The 26,514-nt window shown below is 44.9% G+C and overlaps 1 protein-coding gene across 2 annotated transcripts in view; it reads right to left on the bottom strand.

The window, feature by feature from the left end:
• The window catches only part of prkcab (protein kinase C, alpha, b), a 154,867-nt gene that overhangs the window by 85,731 nt on the left and 42,622 nt on the right, over positions 1-26,514 (bottom strand). For both annotated transcript variants that reach the window (XM_034089312.1, XM_034089311.1), the window contains exon 3: positions 7,605-7,687. In XM_034089312.1, coding sequence (XP_033945203.1) covers positions 7,605-7,687 — 83 coding nt within the window. The remainder of the gene's footprint in view (positions 1-7,604; positions 7,688-26,514) is intronic.

Genomic DNA, 26,514 nt, shown 5'->3' on the forward strand with positions numbered 1-26,514 from the left:
AAAAGCAGTGAGACAACAGAGCCTAGATTATGATTTCAAACACAAGAAACAATGGATTGTGAACTAGTGCTAATGTGCATTGCTGTTATGAAAAGGTCAACTTTTTCTGAGGCTAGAAAAACCTTCCTGTTTTCAGCTTTTGACAATACAATTTTAAAATGAGTGGGTTTTTCAGTTGTTTATTTAGCTTAAGAAGTAAGATCCTCATTTAAAATTCGAAATCACCATCTGGAGATACATTGTTATGCTGGGAAACACTAACAAATAAACACTATCAGTTGGTACCGGTTAAAGTATACGTATAAATTACATTTACATCATAAATGTAAATATAAAAAAACCTGGTCTGGTTGTTTCTGTACTCTCTGTAGTGGAGAGTTGTACATACAATTGTTATACTGTGTCCACCCCAACTTCACTGTCCTTACAGTAACACACAGCAGGTATTACTGTAGCTCAGGCACTAATAATTCATTTTTTGGAGAACAGCTATGCGCAAAACACAGACAGATTCTCAGACTGGCTCTGCGAGGTAATCTCACTGACAAACTGCAGCTGGATTACAGATGACCCCATTTGGTTAAAAATTGATGGTTAACTACTGAATAGAAACAGTTGATTTTGTTGTTTTTCTGGAGGCCATTTATTACTCAATTATACCTTCTGTGATGATGAAATGGATCTTTGTCCAATGACTCATGAATGAGTCACGTTTATGTTCATAAAGTGATGAACATTGTTGTGATTTAAGGGGATAATGCCTAATCTAATCTTATTTTGACAGTGGATATGAAATTATTAAAGAGGCCCTATTATTTTTTTAGGTCTTCCCTTTCCTATAGTGTGTTATATAGCTGTTTGTGCATGTGAATGGTCTGCAGAGGTTCCGTCCTCAAATGCCTTGATTGGACTCCTTTGTGTACCTCCGTAATGACGTCCCTATGCAGAGATGGGGACTCGAGTCTGCGACTCGGACTCGAGTCGCACTTAAGTCGCACACACAGAGACTTCAGACTTGACTTGGACTCGTGACCAAAAGACTTCAGACTCGACTTGGACTCGTGTGTTGGGACTCGTGAACAATCATTGTGTTTTCTATTTTTGGCGTATTAAAGGTGGGGTAGGTACATTTGAGAGAAACCGGCTCGAGATCGCTAGAATTTGAAAATACACAACCGGAGATAATCTGCTAGAGGCTGCCACTTCCTTATAGAGCCTCCTCCAACACACACGAACGCGCACATGACCAATGAGGGCACGAGATAAGTTTGTGCCCAGATGGAAGGCTGACAGGCAGGTAGGCCATCCAGTTATTTTAGTCGGGCTCATTACGCAGACGTGCGCGCCTCTGTTACTACCTCGTCACAATGGCGACCGGCGGCACACCTGCGGCTGTACCGCTTGTAATTAGGTTAAACTACAACAACTTCGAACAAAACGCCGGCGGCACCAACAAAAGGAGCGCACACTGCAAAGTCTGCAATATCAAAATCAAGGATGCTGGCGCAACAACGTCGAATTTCATCAGGCACTTGAAAACTCACCCGGAGAGGTCAGTCACATTAACGCATATGGACGGTTAGCAAACATGTTTAGCTCAGCATCAGCTATGTAATGTTAACTTAGCTTGCTACTAGCTTTGTAACTGAATATTTGAAAAGATTAGTGAATTGGTTGTCACAGTTGTTTGAGTTGAGTGGCGTTGACATCCAACTCTTGACATGACATAAAAAAGGTCGGTAACGTTAATCATTACCCGCTGCCACCATCTACTGGCTAACGTTAAACGTAGAAAAATACATAGTTACATACATAAATACATCTGTCGGTTTATAGGCAGGTTACAGGTTTATTGTTGACCACGTAACGTTGATGTTACAGGTTTATCAGGTTACCATTACACTGGGTTTGAGTGAGAGGATAGAGGAATATGTTTATTAATAGTAGACTTAAAATATGTCATTAGAGACCTAGTGTAATTAAACAATACAGTTGCAGAGGTCACATTTTTAAATGTTTGTCCACTGGCCAAATGGCTAGCCTAGTGAATGTTGACATTTTACCAGCCACTCAATAGATTGCCATTGTTATTTTTGGCTGGTGCGTGCAACATACAGTACTACCAGCCACTTGTATGATTTACCAGCATTTGGCTGGTAAATGGTGTTAATTTTGTGTCCAGCAGATGAAGCCTACTATAGCAGCAGACAATAGAAGGCTTATTACAACCAGAAGAGACATGAGACTTTTATTTTTTTAGAGTCTTGAGACTTGACTTGGACTCGTGACCAAAGACTTGAGACTTGATCAAGTCTCACCCCACAAAGACTTGAGACTTGACTTGGACTCGTGACCAAAGACTTGAGACTTGACTTGGACTTAAAAAAAAAGACTTGTGAACATCTCTGTCCCTATGTTACACTTGTACTCCTATTGGCAAGCGCGCCGACACATGGTACGTGATAAGATAAGGGGTGGGACATCTCTAAGCAGTTGACCAATCACAACAGAGCCGGCCAGTTGACCAATCAGAGCAGACTTGGCTCTGGTTTCAGAAAGAGGGTGAAAGAGGTTGAGGCAGTATAAGAATAATTAAGTACTTTTTGAACATGAGAGCATATACACATGTCACAGTAGAGGCACAAAATACAAATATGAACCTGAAAATGATCATAATATGGCCACTTCACCGTGTGCTATATGTATGTGTAAGAAAATGGCATGTCGAATAAGGTTGAGTTTTATCAGCACGGGGGGGAAAATTGCAGGCACTCAATAATCTTCTTGTAGCCCTGCTCACTTTTCCCACCGTTCTCATTTTCTCAGCGCTACTCTCACTTAGCAAAGCATCTAGTGGCTAATGATGCCTCTTGCTCAGCTCGTCACACCAATTTAGTCAACAGTGTAGGCTTCAGCAGAGTCAGAGTGTCAACAGGCCTGAGCGCTGATGACTGCAGTAATGAGGGGCACAGGGTGGAGGGCGGCTGTAGTAGTTTGCGTAGATACTTACTTGATGAGGGGTTTTTAAGAGTTTTACAGTGTTGTTCTCCGGCTAGAAATAATAGGAAAGGACGAAATGCCTATATTAGACATGGAACTGCCAGTGTTGGTGGTCACACAGCAACTTGTCCACTTTAATAGTGGATACTCCTAACTCCTGATTCTACCTGAAAACTGGGAGGACCAGCTTTTATATAGTTTGCAGTTACAAAGCTGTGGACCTTCAATGTAGAGCATATTCTTTACATGATATTTTAAGGTTTTATTACTTTATTACTGTTGCACTTGAACATACTTAATAAAGCATTCCAGTTCCTCTCTTTTGAGTGTGGCAAACAACCTTGAAAGGATGTTACATCATTTCAAAATGTACTTTTTTATAAAAGCTGAAACACTAAGTTAATTAAAAATGAATCTGCAACTATTTTGACAATCAATGATTTGTATTTGTACAGTTGGTTGAACCAAAAAAGTAATTTTAATTAGTAACTCTTGGCGTTGAGAAATTGTGGCTAAAAGATTGGGATCTCTCGGTGTACAGTATGTATCAAATAAGAAAAGATTATTCAGAGAAAATAAATACCTTTTCCAAATCTTTTGGATTGTTGTCTTTACTTCACGAGGGGTTGGTTATTTCCCCTGCATTGTCGAGCCAGCCTTGGGTTTCATTTCTATTTAGCTTGAAACACATATTAATTTAAATTAATATGTGAAATATTCACACCACACCAATTCCCAAGTCCCATAATCAACTAGACAAAGTGTCCTGCAGGGGAAAGACACGTGATGAATCAAACATATGGAGCAGGATGAAAAAAGAAAGAAAATGCCATCTAAAATACATGAAACACATGCAAACGCTCTGCAGCAGATTTGTTCATGAACAGGGCAAAAGACAGATGGATGGAGAGGGGATCTGCCAACAGCGATATACCCGTGTAAAGCATAATCTCCTCGGTCACTCTGAGCAAATCTGTCACTGGTAATTTTACGGAAGAAGGGGAAACAATGATTTTAAAAGAGTTTGATCTATTATTGAGGCCCATCTGTGTAATCTGGTTTCTGAAATCCATACTGTTTCTCTATGGATGAGTCACCTTCATTCACTGTTTTCAGAGTGATCCTTGACTGATAATACGGCACTATTTACCACCCACGCCTCACAGTGTGCTGAATGAAAAACAGAAGACAAGAGAGAGAGCGCTTTTCAGTCGAATGCTAATGCGAACATCTCCCTCTCTTCTGCGAGTGGATCAAAGCATCTGCTGGACAGATGACGACATGCACTCGCCAAGGCAGACACAAGGATTACTCACGACCCGCAGTGCAAAGGGGGAAAGTGCGTACAGTACGTGTGTTTGTCCGAGCCTCAAGCGACATGACACCGCGCTGATTCAGAGGCGGAGGGCAAAGGTCGAGGAGTGTAGACGGAGTGATGATGAGCAAGAGGGATAGATGGATAGGTGTTATTGAGTCATGTCATTTGCTCTGAGGCCGGACAGATTTATCAAATGTCAATTTAGAAAAGAGCGATGACCTTAAGGAATAGTTCAGAAGTGTTTATACATTTGATATAGTCATTGTTTTACCTACAGTAGATCACAACAGGAGTACAAGTACAGGAGCTATGCAACAAAAACAACAAGTTTTAAGCCATCTTAAAAAAAAGCCTGTCCAACAAAACTCAATATCAGTTTTAAAGCATTCATTATTTTGTATATTTGTATAGCTTTACCAGAAACTGATGGTATAAACATTGATTATGCCTCATAGAACATTAGGATTTGCTGGTCTAATGCTGCATCAGTTTTTTAATGAAGGATTTTGTGATTCCAAACTATCCAATACACAATAACAAACTAACTGTTTTAAATGAGAAAAGGGTCAAACACTGACAAGATAAAAGGAAACCAAGTGCTTTGTTTGTGCTTGAGCGAGCCCCGTATAATCACCATTTGGAATTCAAAGAGGTACGTCCCCAAAGGGCTCTCCACTTGCATTGTGCAATCGCTTGCAGGCGGTAGATAATGGGAACAGAACAGAACCACCAAAATAAACAATGAGCACTAGATGCAGGTGTGTGTGCTTGTGTGTGTAATGTGAGAGGGATAAAGAAAGAGCGAGATGGGTAGAGAGAGAGACAGATGAGACAGACAGATCAAAAAGTCATAGAACGACAGAGAAACATGGGGAGGCAGGAAGACAGACAGATATAACTGAAGAGATGGATGGTTGAATAGCAAGAAGGTTGCCCAGCAGTGAAAATGAACAATGGGAATTGAAAGGAGAGAGAAAAAATAATTCTTAACAAAGAAAGGTAAGATGAATAGAAACCAACACAGAGCCACTGCATTGATTGAAAGTTGATAAAACACAAGGCTTCAGTGCACTCTTGATTGCCTTGGATGCCACAGATTCACTTAATTTTTAAATACTTACAGGGCTTCTGACTTTTTTAATGATAAGAACATGAGAATTGCAGCAACGAGGCGCTTAACAAACAGAGTATCTTTATAGCAGTTAATGAAATGTGTAAAACATTTGTATGTTCTTGTTCGTGTAAACATGAGAAGATATGGGTGTGCGTATGAGTCTTAATTGGCTCAGCTCAGCGAACATTCATTAGCAGGACTTTCAGTCTGGTGAGGCTGAAGTGCGAGAAAACCAGCATCTGATTGTTTTACTTGTCGTTGTTTGGTAGAGATATAGAAAGTAACACTGATGATGGGAGAAGTACTCAGATATAAAAAAATAAACTCTTACTGTTGTGTTAAAGTACATATGATTTAGCATCAAAGAGTACTTACAATACCAGGCGTAAGTGTCCACAATGCAGAATGAGCCAATTGGGAATAGTGTATATTATATTACTGGTTTATAATTAGTGTTATGTTAATGTATTTATTAGCTATATATTGTATCTGGTGGAGCTAATTGTAATTACTTAATGTATTGACGGGTAGCCCAATATAATTTATTAGTTGATCTATATTTTGTATTTACAATCCAGTAAGCTCTACAGTATGAGCAGTAACAAGCTCATTCATACAAAGTATGTAGGAAAGCATCCAATGTTTTGATGCTCATGGGTAAAACAATGTAAAGCGAAAAGAAAGTAGATAATAAAAAGCAAAGGGGCGATGCCTATCTGTCATACAACTTTGGTCAGAATGGTGATATGCTGTCAACAAATGTTCAAAGAAAAATCAATGCCAGTGCCTTTCAGCAGAAGAAAAGCAGTGTGGATACAGGCCCTAAATACATTACTTCTAAAATAAAATAGCAGGAAATATCATTCATTAAATGTAATCCATATTACAGTAGTGTAGTAAAAAATGCACTCATTTCCCCACTCATTATGCACAAGCTGGATGTGATATGGGCTTGTTGCATGTCACACTCACACATTGGGGCATGCTGTGGTTGTGACCTCCACTCTTATCTAAACAAGGACAGATCCCATGCCTGGCTGGAAGGAAGAGAAGACACACACACTCTCCAAACAGAGAGACTGCATCCCAAAGGGCCCCGCAGGTCAGACTCTAACACTGATAAAACACCAACACCCTGCCCTGACAGCATCAGATACGCTTTGGGGGAAAGATACGAGGCTAATGAGGGACCATGTGGTCACACCTGATGGAAGCAAACAGAGAAGTGCTCCACGGGATATATACTGCAGGTCGAGGGTGGAATTTCACAGGCTGACACATAAGTAAAATCAATATGATGATACATTGCAATACTCTCTTTCCTAATATAATATTGATACACTGGTCTACCAAGTGTTTTAAAACAGTACAGTTCGATTATATGTGATTGCATAACGGCCCGTCCACACAGTGGCGTGCGTTGACGCTTCACCATTCACTTTGAATGGGGTGACGTCACTTTTAGCCGAAATGCATCGTGGGAAGCGACGTGGAGCGTAGCTGGCGTGGCTCGCTGCAAAAGTTGAGCAATGTTCAACTTTTGACGCCTCGGCAGAAGCGTCAGCCAATCGAATCATATGCCAGTACAAGCTCTAGCCAATCAAACCGCTGCTTGTGTGTCAGGGGCGGGAGATTCATGTGATTGGTTGTTGGTCGAGTTTCAGACACGCCCGCCGGCAAGCGTCAGCGCACGCCGCTGTGTGGATGGGCCGTAAGGTCTTTAAGGACAGTTGAGAGGGTATCAACAAAATAAATCATCTTTTAAGTGTAGAATCTGTAAAGACTCATGGGATGAGCAGACTCAATACAAAATACAACATGTGATCTAAAAGGAAATTATTGAAATATTCAAAGAAGAGAGGTTCAGAGACATGGTTGAAAAAGACCATGACGTTTCTGTGATAAAAATTCAGTGGTGTTTAGATTACAACTTAATGTATTTAAAAATAGATAAATTATTCAAATGTGAATACTGTAGGATTCAAATCTTAATGTACATTACTTCCCTTGACCAAATGGATCAAAGCGATGAATACAGCAGATTAATATTGACCCTGTTCTTCAACTACAGATGGCGTGCCATACTGTCTTGTAATACCGCTACAACATTTGTTTTTATTGTGTGTCTTTGTGTGAACATAGATGTATGTTTATACAAAAGGCTGAACTTACGTCTGTGTCGGGACCCTTGTCTGCTCCAGGACAGGAGAAGGTGACGAACTCATGGCACCGTTTGTGGACCACAAAACAGCACACTGAGGGCAAAGAGAGAAGGCACAGGAAAAGTTTATAACACAACATGGCACAATTAAAGTGCGTTCAACAACCTAATCCCCCCATTCAGAGAAAAACCTAAACACACAGGTATGACATCCTTCTTATGTTTCGTGCATGTTGTCTGACAAATGGTTCAGAGATAAAGGGATACATGAAGGGCAGTTAGAGAAAGACTGTGCATGTAAATGATCATCAATCAACCTTGAGTGAGTTTGACAAGCCTCTCATGTACGGACAAACAAACAAGTGCAGACAGACAAACAGACTCACATGCATGTGGGCTCCCACGCTCACACCCACTCAAAAAATGTCATGATAGAATCTTGTGCAGCCATCGGCTCTTTTCAATCTGTTGGGTTTATGCTGATTGTAGCATCGTCTCCCACTGAACTGGGATCTGCATCGACCATCATCATTGAGCGTGACATGTCAAACATGACACATGCCGCCGCGCTCACATCAGTGACATTGGCATTTACATTTGGACGCAGGCGTAGATCAGTAAGAAGAAGCGAAAGCGTGGAGATCTGTGACTCCCTCTTTTAAATGCTCTACTTACTACTGAACCAAACTGCATTTTTCCCCCTGTCATTGTTTTTCTGCCAAATTCCTCATTCTTTCTTTCTTTTCATTCTCACACAATCTGTCTGCTTCTTTCATTGTCAAGCTGCCTGCTTTTGTGCTCTCCCGTCATTATATTTGTGTTTTTGTCTAACTCTGCCAGCCACGTGAAAGTTGCCAGACAATCTGACGGCCATTGATTAAAAAAGGGACATTTGTTTCTTGAGATGTCCAAGAAACAGCAGGGGATTCAACTGTCCGTGCAAATGGCTGTACAGACAGTTAGATACATTTCAGAAGAATGGATGCATTACAAATTAAAATCATTGTTTTCATCAACATAATCCTAATCCTACCCTGATACTCACTACAGCATTTCCACCTGTACAGTATATTTATGTCAGAGGTATTCCCTTGTGGCAACTCTCAGTAATGCAGAGGAAACGAGAAAAAGGAGAGGGATACAAAGCTGAGAAATAGTAGCACAAACTGATTTATCCAGGCTCTGACATTGACATCTATCATTTTCTCAATGAACAGTACTTTGAAACAAAAGCAGTGGGGACTTTTCAGCCATGTGGCTCTTGGTAGTGATGCTCCGATCGCCAATTTCGGGGCCGATCGCCGGAATCAGTATCGGCCGATACCGATCGGCGATCCGATCGAGTGGGCGGGGCCTAAATGGAAGATTTAAACTTTAAATCTTCCATTTAAAGTGATGTTTAAAACTCAGTTAATGGGGCTCATTCACTGGAGCTTCCACAAACAACAATCAACTTAATTATTACATTGAAATGATGTTCATTATTCAAGTTTACATTCACTTTGGATAATAACACGGGAGAAATGAGCGGAAGCGCTCTCTTTTCCTCTCTCCCTCTCTCTCTCCCCCTCTCTCTCCTGACAGCCTGTCAATATCTCATGCAGCTCACTGATCCAGTAATGAGTGACCCGACAGTGAAGAATAAATATATTTATAACTAGTTTAGCTTGTTCCAGAGGTATATAAAATAGCTAAGTGTGTGAGGTCTAACTCTTGTGTGTTTCGCTCCGCTTACAGGTCCGGCGGGCGGAGCTGCAGGATTTCTGCTTCACACACACGTTGCATACCGCTATTTTACTGTCTTTTTCGGACACCTTAAAATAATGCCAGACCGGTGAAGCCATTTTGGCGAGTTTGTTTTGCCGCACACAGAGAAAAGCGTCATGTATTTTACGTCATGCGATCGGCTCTCGCGATCGGCATGTTTAGAGAGCACCGATCGATCGGTAGAAAGTGAGTATCGGCCGATCTCGATTGGTGACCGATCGATCGGAGCACCCCTAGCTCTTGGGATAGCAATGTTGGTCAAACCACCAAATTGTTCGGTGCCCATTACATGTATTGCCATGAATTTACCCATACAGTACACATAAGCAAAATTAATCCTCTTAACTTTGGTGATTCCCTGACTTTTCTTCTAGCGGCATCACCAGGTTGACATTTCCCATCAGGGTGAAATATATTCATGTTGGTGATCACCTGAAATGTTACGTAGCACCATCATTGGGTCAACACTTTAAATTGTCCAACACTTTAATGATTTATGACCAATTATCTAAGAAACTCCATAACAAGACACTTCAGGGCCTCTTGGGACTTTTTTGCCTGAATGCATCGTCTTGCAGTAGTTGCCTTTTACATCCATGTCATCATCAATTGTCATCACTAAAGTGTCTTATCATTGCAGATATTGTATTCATTTGTCATAATTAGCGAAAGTATTCTTGAGTTATAGCAAAACATGTTTTGTGAGGCCATAGTGACCTTGACCTTTGTATACCAAATTCTTGTTGGATAATTATTGAGTCCAAATGGTCCTTCATGACATTTTTTACGAAATTCTCTCAAGGTACTCCTGAAATGTAGCGTTCTCCAAAAAGCTTAACAGCAAGGTTATAAGGAAACAAAAACCCTTGTATTATTTCCGGATAAAAGTGTTTATAAATCAGCTTTTGTCTGCTAATGCCGAGTGTTTTAGCCATTGTTTTGGTGTTGACCTCAGTGTTCATTCCCACATCACATCCACCTCCGAATCGCCCCACAGTCAAACATTCAATCTCTCAGCCCACAGATTGCCCACATTGCTGTCAATTAAAAAAAAAAAAAACATGTGCTTACATGCAGAATACATGCTGTGTGTATTCCATTTTCTGTGCTTCAGTTCTGTGACACACACATTTACTCAGCAGGAGTAACTGTGAGTGCAACCATTGGGTTTCTCTTTTCCTCCCCTCAGCCTACAATATGTGAGTCACTTCATAATGACGTTGGTAGTTCTCATTCATAACACTCCGTTCGATGTCTCACTATGGGATGCGCCTCATCGCGGAGCAAACAGAAGCATCAATCTCATTACGCCAATACTGATTGGCTGGTGATCTTGACGTCAGCGTCAGGGGAAATCACCCCCTATAAGTAGCTTGTGCCACAACGCATGCGTCATTCAAACACCTCTTCTCGCTTCAGAGCACATCTCACAGTAGCCGGGCAAGCTTCACTGTCCACAGACTGAACCCAAAATACCATTTCGGTCGACAGGCGATAGCCGGCTACTCCTTCTGCTTCGCAGGAAGACAGTAGTACTAACGCTGTTAGTACTTGAAAAATCGAACCCCTCTCCGTGTCGGTCTGGGGCTCATTATCAGCGATGGCCTCAGAACCGGAATCCCGCGCCCTGACAGGCCGGGACCCGGTGACGATGAGACCCCAGCTTTACCAAGCTGGGGCTCCCGGTTAGACCTCACCATGGTCTCACCCGCGGAGGATGTCCTCGAGTTGGACTATGAGGAGGACGAGGAGGGTGACGCCCTGGCGTTCCTCCTGTCCGAGTCGGATGACCAAGAAGAGGACACCTTCATGTCATCGGCCCAGGCTGCAAAGCCTGGAGCGAGGGCTGCTCTTCTGGGCGACAGCACACCAGCTTCGCCCGGTCTGAGCATGGACCTGCAGGCCGTGTGCAAACGCGCTGCGGTCAGACTCAATGTTCCGTGGCCTGAAATGGCCAAGGAGACCTCCAGGTCCCGCTACGAGGGGAAGCATCTTCCCAAAACAGCGGGCAAAGGGAGGCAACTCCTCCCGGTTTTTCCGGAAATGTTGGATGAAGTGTCGGTCTCGTGGAGAGACCGGCCCTTCAGCAACAAGGTCCCAATCCAGGATGCCTCCTCCCTGGACTGCGATAGAATGGAGAGGCTCGGCCTGCTCCGCATACTGCCCATGGAACCGCTGGTGGCGGCCCACCTTCTACTGAAGGTGGGCCTCACCGAGCAGGAACCCCACGCTGCCAGCAAAGGCGGACCGCTTTCAGTCCACAATGACTGAAAAGTCCTATAAAGCTGCAGCGCTGTCCGCCAGGGCCCTGAACGTGTCCTCGCTGCTAACCGCCTACGGGCAAAGTAATGGGGATCATGGTGGTGCAGGAAAGAGCGAGATTGCTCAACCTCACCAACTTCCCTGACCGAGAAAGGGAAGATGTGCTGGATATGCCCATCGTTCCCGAGGGAATTTTCGGCTCCGCTGTCGCCTCCATGCAAAGGAGGTGTGAGACGAAGAAGGAGGACGAGGCACTCCACCTCTGCCTCCCTCGAAGGGTCCAGCCGCTGCCCTCGCAGCAGCAGTCCTTCACCCAAGCGAACTCTGCCCGGTTCAAAGCACCGGTCAAGCAGAGGTCGCAGCCCACCCCGAGTCCCCAGCCCAGGCTGGAGACAAGGGCAAGTTGGCCGAGAAAATCTCCGGTTCCGGCTGCAGCTCAGGCTCAGCCAACCCATAACTTCGGCCAGCAGTCGAGGAAGAAGAAGCGAGCGGCGTGACAGCCCCTCCTTCTCCCCTCCGTGAATGTGTTCCCGCCGCCTCGAGAGATGCCTAAACACCATCCTCAAGTCCGCACAAACACATGTCACATGCTGATTGATTCCTCTGTCATAAAACATTTGCCGCTGACGCATCCAGGCTTCAGGCCGAGGGCGCAGCTCAAAAAAATGAAAAGAAAATCAATAAAACTAATAAACCAATAAACAAATAAAGAGTATTGGTTATTATGTAATGCGTAGTGGCACTCCACCCGACTTTTCTAGTGCGGGACGCGCCTACGGGTGCTGTCCTTTCACGGAAGGTGGTCACCACGGACGCATGTCAGACAGGCTGATAGGGTATCTACGAAGGTCGCCTGGTGAGAGGTCTCTAGAGCAGAGACCTCCAGCGGGCGCACGTAAACTACCCGGAGCTTTTAGCGGTGTTCCCCACCCTAAAACGCTTCCTGCCTTCTCTCAGAGGACACCATGTCCTCGTGAGGACAGACAACACAATATCGTATATGAACCGCCAAGGGAGGTTGCGTTGTCTCCAGTCACACACACTGGCACACAAACTGATCCCTTGGAGCGGCAGACGTCTCCTCTCTCTGAGAGCGACACAGGTACCGGGAGTGATGCACCTCGGACAGAACTACTGTCCAGAGGTGCACCACTCTATGCAGACTGGACTCCACATCCAAGGATTGTGAGTCCGCTGTGGGTGCGTTACGGCGGAGCCGCGTCAAATCTGTTCGCATAAAGAAAAAATGCTCAATGACAGCTGTTCTCTTTAATGCACGATTTAAACGCACTGTTAGGCGGGGACGCACTCGTACACGATTGACCTCCGGGTCCTCTGTACGCGTTCCCACCCCTGGCTCTGTTACCCCCAACTCTGGCCAGAGTGAAGGAGCAACGCCACACACTTACTCTGATGTTTCCGCCCTAGCCCGCAATATACGGGCTGGCGGAGATATATCAACTGTTGTGCGGGCAGCCATGGCAGCCCCCACCACGCAGGGACAGATTGTCTCAGGCGGGGGGGGTGATCCTTCACCCACGCCCAGAGCGCGGGGCACTATGGGCCTGACCCGTGAGTGGTACAATCTGAATACAGTGGGACTCCCTCAGAAGGTGATAAACACTATTCAGAGTGCGAGAGCTTCCTCCACCAGGTCTCTTTACGACTGTAAGTGGAGGGTGTTTGAGGAGTGGTGCCTTCAAGAAGGACACATCTCCTTTCAATGTCCTGTCGGGGTGATTTTATCATTCCTACAGGACTTGATCGATAAACACAGAGCTTTCTCCACGATCAAGGTGTGCCTGGCTGCTATTGCTGCATGCCATGTGGGCTTTGAGGGTAAGACGGCTAGCCAACATCCTTTGGTTTGCCGTTTTATGAAGGGAGCTCGCAGGCTCCTCCCTGTCTCCAGGTCGCTGGTGCCCTGATGGGACCTGGCAGTGGTTTTAAATGGGCTCAAAATGACCCCATTTGAACCTCTGGAAGGAGCTGACATGAAACATCTGTCACTCAAGACAGTGCTGTTACTGGCCCTGGCATCTGCCAAGCAGGTCAGCGATATTCATGCACTGTCTGTACATCCCTCATGCACTCAGTTTGCCCCAGGGCAAACGAGAGTGTTGTTGAAGCCCAACCCTGCCTTTACACCAAAGGTGGTTGCTTCGTGTACCCCAATTGACATTGAGGCATTTCCTCCGCCGCTGGTTTCCTCCGGGGAGCAGCAGCAGGATCTGTTGTGTCCAGTCCGGGCTTTACACACATACTGTATATGGACAGATCAAAAGAGCTTCGTCTTAATGACCAACTCTTCGTGTCCTGGGCTAACCCTCACAAGGGTACGCCTGTTACTAAGCAACGGCTCTCCCACTGGATTGTGGAGGCAATTGCTTTGGCTTATACGAGTCAGAATTTGCAAGCACCTTCGGGTCTGCGGGCTCACTCGACTCGGGGCCTGGCTACATCCATCGCTAGCCCGCCTGCAGCTGGTACAAAACGCTGCGGCGCGGCTGCTCACAGGAACCCGCAAGTTTGACCATATCACACCAGTTCTGGCTTCGCTCCACTGGCTTCCTGTCCATTTTAGAGTCCATTTTAAGATTTTATTGTTTGTTTTTAAATCTCTTAATGGGCTGGCCCCAGAGTACATCTCCGACCTCTTACAGGTGTACACCCCCTCAAGGGCTTTGAGGTCGGCTGATCAGCTGCGGCTGATAGTCCCAAAAACAAAGAAAAAGACCAGGGGAGACCGAGCGTTCTCATCGGTAGCCCCCAGGCTCTGGAGCGACCTGCCCCCTCATGTTAAATTGTCGCCCACTCTTGAATCTTTTAAGTCCCGCCTAAAAACCCACCTATTTTCCCTCGCTTACCAGTCAGTCTGAGCTGAGCTATGTCATACCTATTTGTATGCTTTCACTGTCTGTCCATGGCCTTTATGTGCCTTGTTTTTATTCTTATGTGTGCTTTTTTTATCTATTCGTGTAATATTATATTTTATTATAATGTTATGTTCATTGTGAAGCACTTTGGCAAACCCTCTGTTTTTAAACTGTGCTATACAAATAAAGTGGATTGGATTGGATTGGATCCTGGGCTTTGTTCAAGGGTGTTTCCATCCAAGACATCTGTGCAGCGGCGAGCTGGTCCTCGCCGCTCAATTTTGTCCGCTAGACGTCTCCGCTCCAAGCTCCAAGCGTGGCCCGAGCAGTGCTGGGCACCTGGTTGAGTCGGAGTCCTACCTGTTAAAGTTCTGATCGGTTGGCGATTTTCGAGATAAGCTCGTCTGGCAATACGGGAGCTACAATATCCCATAGTGAGACTTCGAACGGAGTGTTATGAATGAGAACTATAGGTTACTTACGTAACCCCAGTCCTCAGAGTAACATGAAGTGAGATGTCTCACCAGACGGCCTTCCTTGCCATGGTGAAGTGAGAAGAGGTGCTTATTTTGAATGACGCATGCGTCGTGGCGCAGGCTACTTATAGGGGGTGATTTCCCCTGACGCTGACGTCAAGATCACCAGCCAATCAGGATTGGCGTAATGAGATTGATGCTTCTGTTTGCTCCGCGATGAGGCGCATCCCATAGTGAGACATCTCACTTCATGTTACTCTGAAAACTGGGGTTATGTAAGTAACCTATAGTTCGTCCTCTACCTCCATCCATCAACACTCCTCACACCCTCAGCAGCCACACACCCACTCGTTCATTGCCGCCTGTGTTTCGTACTGATCTCAGACCAGCTTGAGTGTCTGCTGGTGCGGCAGTCCGGAGCTGTGCAAACTGACCCGACAGTGATCTCAGTTCAGAGGTGAAGAAGGCCATTAAGAAGTATATAGTGAAAGGAATACATATGTGTGTGTGTCAGGCTTACTCAGACTTAAACAAGACAGAGACAGTGCTCTCTATGGCTATAATCCCTGTCGTAAAATGTTAAGCGCATGCAATTACTGACACACACACACACACACACACACACACACACACCGTAAAAAACATTAATTTAAAAGCAGTCTTAAGAGGCACTGGGAGTTACACTAACCCAACCAATCAATATCAAATCAGTGGAGACACCTTACATTTACACCTTCTAGAATTGTGTTGAATTAGGACAAATATGTCATGTTGTTTGTTCACACTCACTCTTGATGACAGAAAGATGAAGAAACACACACAAAGAGACACCTTGGTGAATATTTAATTTTAAATGTTTTATTTGTGTTATAGTAATGCCACTATAAAATCATTGGTATGACTCAGGCACTAGGAAACTGGGTTAGCAGTGTCTCCAGATAGTTGAAGTCCTCTCACGGAGAGCTTTGTGAAGTAGTAGGAGCAGAGGTGACACAGAGACATACTGTATCGTCAGGGATACTATGATTAATTACTATGGGCTTTGTTTCACCAGAGAAATTGCAGAAGCATAGAGATAAGGGGCTTTTGGCATTACAAAGCAGTTTACACAACATAAACGCTTTCTTTCCAGGAAGTGTGTGCAGGGAGGCTTTATATGTGTGTCTCCATTGGTGTTCATTAAAGACCTGTTCTAATACACTGTGGCATTTCTCAACCTCTCCGTCCACATCTATCAACCACGGATCCTTTTAAGTGAGGATTTTGCCCTGACTAATCTGGTGACATTGGTTATCTACCGACTAACTGTTAATAGCATGATGCTGTGCTGTTGGCCAGATGAAAAGCTTGCGGTGGAGATAAGGGAGAGGGCAGGACACCCGCATCGCTGGATTAACTCAATACCTTCCAGACTCATTCAATTGATCCGAGCCCCCAGAGTGCATCTGAACACAAAGAGAGTTGAGGCTTTGATCCAAGATCCACAAGAGAAAAAGAGGGAAGTGTGCAGGACGGATGAATAGGTGGAGAGGGAGGGAACAAATCCACATGGGTTTAGTGTTCCTATGACTGCAGACATGGATGTTTGAAGGATCTTTTGATCTGCTCAAATATCTATCATACTCTTGCATCTACAACATTTTAGTGGCTTTTTGGTGAAGTTACTTAGAGGTATAATACGTAATATTTCCGCATTAAAATATCGAAAAATTACTATATTTCTTTTGAATTTTGTACTTTAATAAGTTATTTTAATCAAGTAAAAAAGGTATATTTGGTCGCCTATAACGGCGTTACAGTTTCTTTGCGCATGCTTCAGTGCTGTAAGCCAGAAGCTGTATACATTTAAGGCACTTTTTTATTTGGGTCGTTTTACAAATATTTTTAACCAGATGAAGGATTTTAGTCTTCGAAGTCTGAATCATAAGCAATGAGAGAAACAAGCAGAGCGAACATTAACATTTAGCTCGCAGTCTCTGCCCCACCAGGGAAACACATGTTGTTTCTTTAACAGGAAAAGTTTTCCTGTTAAAAATCAATCGGAGGGTTTGAGAGGAGGATTCTTCTGTTTATAATTTGTCTCGTTGTAAAAACCAATAAAGGAATCCAAACTGGGAGAAGATGACTGCAATACTTGTAATGGTGGTAAGGAAAAATACTCTCTTGATCCCACGCTACCAAACTGCATATTTCGTTATTACTTTTATAAAGAGATCCCTATTGGCAGAAATATTACATATTGGGCATTTAAGGGAGAAGTTCTCTTAATGTCTACTCAATGTATTTATTTTGTCCATCTGATTGCCATTCCCTTTATATCAACAGAGAGAAAAGCTTCCTCCAAACCAGGCTGCTCATTGTGCAAAACGCTCTGTTCCTCCCTTGGTATGGCTAAGGTCAAAAAAATTGTTTGTCATTTCAGGCAAGAGAAATGAGGAGGAGATGAGAGGCAAGGAGAGGGAGAGGGAGGTGTTTTTTCCTCTCTTGGTTATTTTTAGGCTTGATTCTGGCCAGGGCTGGAACAGTGTGTACTGAACCCCACTGCGACGGAGAAGTGAAACACACTGGCCAATAGACACTATAAATAACCTGATACACTGGTCCAAAGTGTGCAAACACAAAGACAAATGACAGGCTAACGTGCATGTTAGCGTACAGTGAGAGATGAGTGGAAAGCTGTTCCTGCGTAAGTGCTGAATGACAGAGAATCGTAGAGTAGCCTGATAGATAACCTGTACCTTACTGTACATACAGCAGAGAGCAGTACCAGCTAGTCAAGTTCTCATCAAATGTTGATAGAGTGCAAAGGGAAACTATATCCGGGTGTTGTTTACCGCCATGGTCACTTCCACAAGACTTTGTCTCTCACACAGGGATATAAAGCTGGACATAAATCAGGAACAAATCTGAATCTCTTTTCAGGCCATTTTTTAAGTCCATGTATCTGTCCACATACTCTATGTCATCATCCCTTAAAGAAGCATAAACATATTTGTTTTCCCAGAAGCCTCATGGTTTCAATCGTGCTACCTCTGAACTGCTGCAGTGAGTGGCATATCTGAGCTCCAGGTCCATAACCGCCAGTCCTCCATTGAGACTGGAAGCGAACGATGGCCAGTGACCTGAGTTAGAGCGACTTGATGACAGCAGTATGTTGTATTTTGAGCAGGATATTTCATTTTTTTCCAGTTTTTAACACATTTCGTTAAGGCCTTATGCCATTCATCTTGTTTTATCTATATACAAATGTACCATATCTTGTAGAGATGGCCTTTATTGGACAGTTTTAATTAGCTAACATATCATCCATTATGTTCACTTGGCACCACACTGCGGTTAAGTATTTATCTCTTTTTTTGGGACACACATCAAAGGATTTGAAGCCAGGCAGGGCACCTTTAATTTCCCTGTACAGGAAAACTGTGTACAAAGTAATGGCAATATCTTGTTTCACAGTTACGGCTCTGTAGCACACTAAATTACATCAGTATATCAAAGGATAAGTCTGATTTGTTTTATCACCACCCTTGGAAGATACATGTACATGATATATAGGCACGAGCAGTGTTTGCCTTAAGAGGGAAGGAAATGAGCTGCAGCTACAACAAAGGCCTGGAAATTAAATGTCAGCACATACATTCAATTATGCATGCTTTAAGCATAGAGGGCAAAGAGATCCAGTAGGGACACAAACACAGAGAGTGGATATGTGACCTTGAAAGCAACGATAAAGCTGCATACAAAGACCACTTATGAACTACTGTACAATAAAAATAATAGAGGTGAACAGGAGGAATAATAGAACAGATAGGATGACACAAAGATGAGAATAGAAAAGAGAAACAATAATAAAGGATTTATCCTTTAACGCCCACATAAAATCAATTTCAAGGACCGCCTACTTCCATCGACGTAACATTGCAAAAATCAGGCATATCTTGCCTCAAAACGATGCAGAGGAACTAGTCCATGCATTTGTTACTTCTGGGCTGGATCATTGTAACTCCTTATTATCAGGGTGTACCAAGAAGTCAGTCAAGTCGCTTCAGCTGATTCAAAATGCTGCAGCTCGTGTACTAGCCAGAGTTAGGAAAAGGGACCACATTACTCCTGTTCTGGCTGCCTTACACTGGCTCCCTATAGAACGCAGGATATAATTTAAAATTCTTCTTCTCGCCTACAAAGCCCTTAATGGGCAGGCGCCATCTTACCTTAAAGAACTCATTATACCCTACTGTCCTACTAGGGCATTGCGTTCCAAGAATGCAGGGTTGTTGGTTGTTCCTAGAATCTCTAAAAGTACAATGGGAGCCAGAGCCTTTTCTTATCAAGCTCCACATTTGTGGAATCAGCTTCCAGTTTGTGTTCGGGCGGCAGACACCCTATCCGTTTTTAAGAGTACGCTTAAGACCTTCCTTTTTGATAAAGCTTATAGTTAGGGCTGAGTAGATTCAGCCCCTAGTTTTGCTGATATAGGCTAAGTTTGTCGGGGGACATCTTACTTCTTCCTTCTCTCTGTCTATACCTGTGTACTCTCATGTTCCGATTAACCCAGCTTCCCCAAATGTCTTTATTTTTAGTGTCTATATACGCCGGGATCCGGAGTCATGGATGATCCTGCGGTCCTGTGTCCTGGATCGCGAGCCCTGGATCTTGAGTCGTGGCTGTGGTCCTGGATCATGGGTCCTGGATGGATATCCTCGTGGATTCATCTTCCCATTATACACACATGCATTTCCAAACATTTGGACTACCTATGTTGCAAATGTATTATCTTTTCAATTTACACACGACATCTATTGCACGTCTGTCCGTCCTGGGAGAGGGATCCCTCCTCTGTTGCTCTCCCTGAGATTTCTCCCATTTTTCCCTTTAAACTGTGGGTTTTCTCCGGAAGTTTTTCCTTGAGGGTCTAAGGACAGAGGGTGTCGTATTGTCATACTGATATGTTGTACAAACTGTGAAGACCACTGAGACAAACGTAACATTTGTGATATTGGGCTATATAAATAAACATTGATTGATTGATTGATTGATTGATTGATTGATTGATTGATTGATTGATTGATAATAAGCGTTCTCCTTGTGTCTCCTAGAAGGGCGTACACACAACTTTCCCAGAACTGTGTTTGTGTCTGACAATTACTGTATCTCCATCGCCACAACACCCTGCTGTATGAATATGCATGTGTTTGATTGTTTGAGTACGCAGTATGTGCATATAGAAAGAATTGTCATTTCTGCAAGGGAGAGGGGAGTTGCAACAGAGTAGAAAACACCTCACGGGAGTTTCAGCACAGCAGGGAGGCTGCTCACACGAAGCATAACAAAACATTCGTCACAAACTCACTGAACTGCTGTGTGTTGACGTATAGGGGAAACCTCATAACATCTGATTGGTTTGGAGAACGGAGGACTTTGAGTGAGGTTCAAAGTGAATCGGCCCTGTCAGATATCATCACTGCACTACTGCTGTAGTCCCTCACAGCCCTGCAGGTCTGCAGTGATGGCAGTTACCACCTTGCCTCCATGTCTACTGAGATCTGTGTTTGATTATGCATGTCTGGGTAGCTTGTAACAGCAGACACAGACAGTGGAGACGATGTCCCCAGGGTGCTAGCTTGTTTTTGTTTTATTTGCATGGTGTGATTTGTTTTTCTCACTTACCTGTCACACAGTAAAACAAGACAAAAACAGCCACACAAATTAAAATGATGTTGTATGTCTTTACACAATGACATTTTTGATTAATAGTCATCAGTAATATAAGTGGGTATTAGGGTGATAATAGAAAAGCTAGAACAGCTATGCCTACATACTGTATTACACAATCTGAAATATCATATCATAATACAATATCGATAAATTGCCAAGCTCTACACAAGGCCGACATATTTTTCCTCAATACTTTAATTTATGACCTATTAGCTGCAAATTCATACTTTAGGTTTAGTGTATATAACCAAGTATAATCATGCTAACATGCTTAACACATTTTGGGAACATGGTAAAGATTATACCTACTAACAACAGAATGTCAATATGAACATAGCCTGCTGACGTAATGAATTTAGCTAAAATCTCCATTGTGCCTAAGTCTGGGTCTTGTTATATAATATATAATAAGTGATCGTTTTTCATGTCATTAGCTGCCTAACATGCCTGAAAAATAAGCATACATGCCAGCTAGACATAGAAATGAATGCATGCATGCATTATCAGGTATGATACTGACACACACACACACACACACACACACACACACACACACACACACACACACACACACACACACACACACACACACACACACACACACACACACACACACACACACACACACACACACACACACACACACACACACACACACACACACACACACACACACACACACACACACACACACAGTCTTTGCAGAACTAATAGTGTTTGTATGAAGAAATGGCCACAGGGGGAATGGATCAATTATTCCGAACTACAGGTTGGAGTGTTTGGCTGCCAGACATCTCTGAGCCACACAGGGGAAATAGTGATCCTCTCTCATGAATTAAATATGACTTTATACAAAGACTCCATCACACACACATACCCAGGTTCAAGCATACACATACATACATGCAAATACACGTTTATGCCTTTGAGTTATGTATTTGCACAAAGACGCATTATGTATATCATTTCACATATTTCAAGTTGGAATTTAACTGAAGTTGTAGCTTTCGATTTCTTGTGCGACATGAAAATTATTGATTGATTGATTGATTGATGCACACATAAACACTTTCGATCACTACTTATGAACTATAGCATTTATGTCAAACAAAACAGACACACCAGCATGCACTTACAGCTACAGTGAAAAATCAATAGGGCATACTACGTCTGGTTCTCTTGTCTCCTCATATTCATATTCACATTTCACATTTATGCAAACACATAGAGAGCAGTCAGGTCCTGCCTCGGTGGGGTGTGCACAGTGGACACACACACACATACACACACACACACACACACACACACACACACACACACACACACACACACACACACACACACACACACACACACACACACACACACACAAAAGTCTAGTCAGTGATGTATCACCTGCAGTGGTCCGTGTAGCGGTGTCTGTGTATCAGGTGTCACAGTGGTAGTAACGTAATGAGTCTAGCTAGCTGTGGTCCATACAGAGACTCTCAGGCTGACACAGACAGGACCAAAATAGACTGGCTATCATTGAGATATGTAACCAACACAATTCAAACAATATTGCATCTTCACAAAATATACATACATGCTCGAACACAGTCACGCCTGAGGTGTCTATCCAATGACTCATGCTTCTATGTGCGCAGCCTACACACACGCAGAGCAGGCGGTCGGGCAAAGGGCAAAGGTCACAGCCAAGTTCTAGGCTGCAGTCGAATAGTCCAAAGATCAGCTCCTAAATTCTAACCCTATCTCCTATTCCTTGACCTCTGAGTGAAACGTCACGGGGTTAAGGGATAGTGGATAGGAGAATTCAAAAGGACTTAGGAGAAGAGACTGCGGTGCTTTAGAGAATCCGAATGCACTTTCACTATCCGACGTGTTTATGATGCGCCAGCGGACGTCCTGAATGTGCGTCTGCTGCTGTGGGGAAACTATGGAAACCACAGTTTTCTATAGCGGACTACAACCTGGATGTTCAATAAGAACGAGGGACTACTGTGAACTCATCTAGAGACTCTGCACCGTGCTCTGATGCTGTTGCTTTGCTTTATGAACGTGGACAACAGAGAAACATATTCTTCATGACCAAAGTTGGAATTGAAATAAAAAAGGAAAGTGAAACTTATGCTCGTCACCCTCTCCCTCCGGTCCACATGAATAGCCTACTAATGATCCCAAAGATTGTATGAACTATGAAAAGATCTTAAAAATAAATACAAATGTATTTATTATAAATGTTAGTCCTTAACATCTATCACTGTGTATATCACCATTCAAACATCTTTTAAAAGTTGAACAAACTCCACACAGCTCTGGAGACTGTGAAATGTTGACTTTATTTGATCATTTCAGTGAAAACTAACGTTCATATTTCTCTCTTTGATTATAATACTGATGAACGTTCAGAACAAAGCACTTTGGCAACTTACCACCTATGTTTTAAAAAGCTTAATAAGCACCGTAACTTTCATGATATCATTTCTCGGTCATAATCGGTTGTTTCCGTGAACGGCCGACTGTTGAGTGACGGCAAATGCTGCGGCTGCAAGGCATTGTGGGGCAGCATGTTCGCTTAGGGAGGTCCAGTGGTTCCTAAGCTAAAGGAGGTTATAAAGGAAGTTTGAAACCTCCTTTCCTATCATTCTCATCATTCTAGAGAATTCGAACGGCACTTATCATGGCTGCCACTGAGGGACTTCCGGGTCATTTCACTCCTTTAGGAAGGTCCATCCATCCATCCATCCATCTTCTCCGCTTATCCGTGGTCGGGTCGCGGGGGTAGCAGTTCCAGCAGAGAGCCCCAAACTTTCTTTTCCCTGGCGACATCAACCAGCTCTGACTGGGGGATCCCAAGGCGCTCCCAGGCCAGCGAAGAGATATAATCCCTCCACCTGGTCCTAGGTCTACCCCTTGGTCTCTTCCCAGCTGGACGTGCCTGGAACACCTCCCTAGGGAGGCGCCCAGGTGGCATCCTAACTAGGTGCCCGAACCACCTCAACTGGCTTCTTTCGATGCGAAGGAGGAGCGGCTCAACTCCGAGTCCCTCCCTGATGACCGAACTTCTCACCTTATCTCTAAGGGAGACACCAGCCACCCGGCGGAGGAAACCCATCTCGGCCGCTTGTATCCGCGATCTCGTTCTTTCGGTCATGACCCATCCTTCATGACCATAGGTGAGGGTAGGAACGAAAATGGCCCGGTAGACAGAGAGCTTTGCCTTCTGGCTCAGCTCCCTTTTCGTCACAACGGTGCGGTAAAGCGACTGCAATACCGCTCCCGCTGCTCCGATTCTCCGGCCCATCTCACGCTCCATTGTTCCCTCACTCGAGAACAAGACCCCGAGATACTTGAACTCCTTCACTTGGGGTAAGGACTCATTCCCTACTTGGAGTGGACAGTCCATCGGTTTCCTGCTGAGAACCATGGCCTCAGATTTGGAGGTGCTGATCCTCATCCCAGCCGCTTCACACTCGGTTGCGAACCGATCCAGTGAGTGCTGAAGGTCGCAGACCGATGAAGCCATCAGAACCACATCATCTGCAAAAAGCAGTGGTGCAACCCTTAGTCCACCGAACTGCAGACCCCCCCCCCCCACGACTACGCCTCGAAATCCGATCCATGTATATTACAAACAGGATTGGTGACAAAGCGCAGCCCTGGCGGAGGCCAACCCTCACCGGAAATGGGTCCGACTTACTGCCGAGGACCCGGACACAGCTCTCGCTTTAGGAGTACAGAGATTGGATGGCCCTGAGTAGAGACCCCCTCACCCCATACTCCCGCAGCACCTCCCACAGTAACTCCCTGGGAACCCGGTCATACGCCTTCTCCAAGTCTACAAAACACATGTAGACACATGCCCCCTCCAGGATCCTTGCGAGAGTAAAAAGCTGATCCGTCGTTCCACGACCAGGACGAAATCCGCATTGTTCCTCCTCAATCTGAGGTTCGACAATCGGCCTGACCCTCCTTTCGAGTACCTTGGAGTAAACTTTCCCGGGGAGGCTGAGTAGTGTGATGCCTCTGTAATTGGCACACACCCTCTGATCCCCCTTTTTGAAAAGGGGACCACCACCCCGGTCTGCCACTCCTTCGGTACTGTTTCCGACTTCCACGCAACGTTGATGAGACGTGTCAACCATGACAGTCCCTCAACACCCAGAGCCTTCAGCATTTCCGGGCGGATCTCATCCACCCCCGGGGCTTTGCCACTGTGGAGTTGTTTGACGACCTCAGTGACCTCCCCCCGGGAGATTGGTGTCGATCCCCCGTCATACTCCAGCTCTGCCTCTAACATAGAGGGCGGAGTTGTCGGGTTCAGGAGTTCCTCAAAGTGTTCCTTCCAACGTCCCAACACTCCATCAGTTGAGGTCAACAACGTCCCATCCTTACTGTACACAGCTTGGATGGTTCCCTGCTTCCCCCTCCTGAGGTGTCAGACAGTTTTCCAGAACAACTTTGGTGCCGCCCGAAAGTCCTTCTCCATGTCTTCTCCGAACTTCTCCCACACCCGCTGCTTTGCCTCGGCCACGGATGAGGCTGCTGCCCTTCGGGCCTGTCGGTACCTTGCAACTGCCTCGGGAGTCCCCCGGGATAACAAATCCCTGAAGGCCTCCTTCTTCAGTCGGACGGCTTCCCTGACCACCGGTGTCCACCACGAGGTTCGAGGGTTACCGCCCCTTGAGGCACCTAGGACCTTGAGACCACAGCTCCCCACCGCGGCTTCGGCAATAGAGGCTTTGAACACCGACCACTCTGGTTCAATGTCCCCAACCTCCACAGGAATGCCCGAAAAGCTCCGCCGGAGGTGTGAGTTGAAGGCCTCCTGAACTTGGGCCTCCTCCAGACGTTCCCAGTTCACCCGAACTACACGTTTGGGCTTACCAGGTCTATCCAGAGGCTTCCCCCGCCACTCGACCCAACTCACCACCAGATGGTGATCAGTTGACAACTCCGCCCCTCTCTTTACCCGAGTGTCCAAAACATACGGCCTCAGGTCCGATGATACGATAACGAAATCGATCATGGACCTTCTGCCTAGGGTGCTCTGGTACCACGTACACTTATGAGCATCCTTATGTTCGAACATGGTGTTTGTTATGGCCAATCCATGACTAGCACAGAAGTCCAGTAACAAACCACCACTCCGGTTCAGATCAGGGGGGCCGTTCCTCCCAATCACGCCCCTCCAAGTGTCTCCATCATTGCCCACATGTGCGTTGAAGTCTCCCAGCAAGCCTAAGGAGTCCCTTCAGGAGCCCCATACAGGACTCTTTCCAGGGTCTTCAAGAAGGCCGAATACTCTGAACTGCTGTTGGGTGCATAAGCACACACAACAGTCAGAGTTTTCCCCCCCATAACCCGCAGGCGTAGGGAGGCGACCCTCTCGTCCACTGGGGTAAACTCCAACAACGAAGCACCTAACCGGGGACTTGTGAGTATCCCCACACCCGCCCGGCGCCTCACACCTTGAGCAACTCCGGAGAAGAATAGAGTCCAACCCCTATCCAGAAGTAAGGTTCCAGAGCCGACGCTGTGCGTAGAGGTGAGCCCAACCAGATCCAACTGGTACCGCTCCACCTCCCGCACAAGCTCCGGCTCCTTCCCCCCCAGAGAGGTGACGTTCCACGTCCCCAAAGCCATCTTCTGTCTGTTAGGAAGGTTCCTAAGCTAAATGGACTATTCGACTTCAGCCCTAGTCTGATGCCTGGAGACAAGCTGATACCACACATCCACATCAAAGCATCTTACTCTCTTGCAGCACTAAATGTGCTAGACTAATTTGTTTGGGAGCAGTGAATTCAAGGCTAAATTGGTCTTGG

This window comes from Pseudochaenichthys georgianus, chromosome 8 (assembly GCF_902827115.2).
Source record: "Pseudochaenichthys georgianus chromosome 8, fPseGeo1.2, whole genome shotgun sequence".
Classification (NCBI taxonomy): Eukaryota; Metazoa; Chordata; class Actinopteri; order Perciformes; family Channichthyidae; genus Pseudochaenichthys; species Pseudochaenichthys georgianus.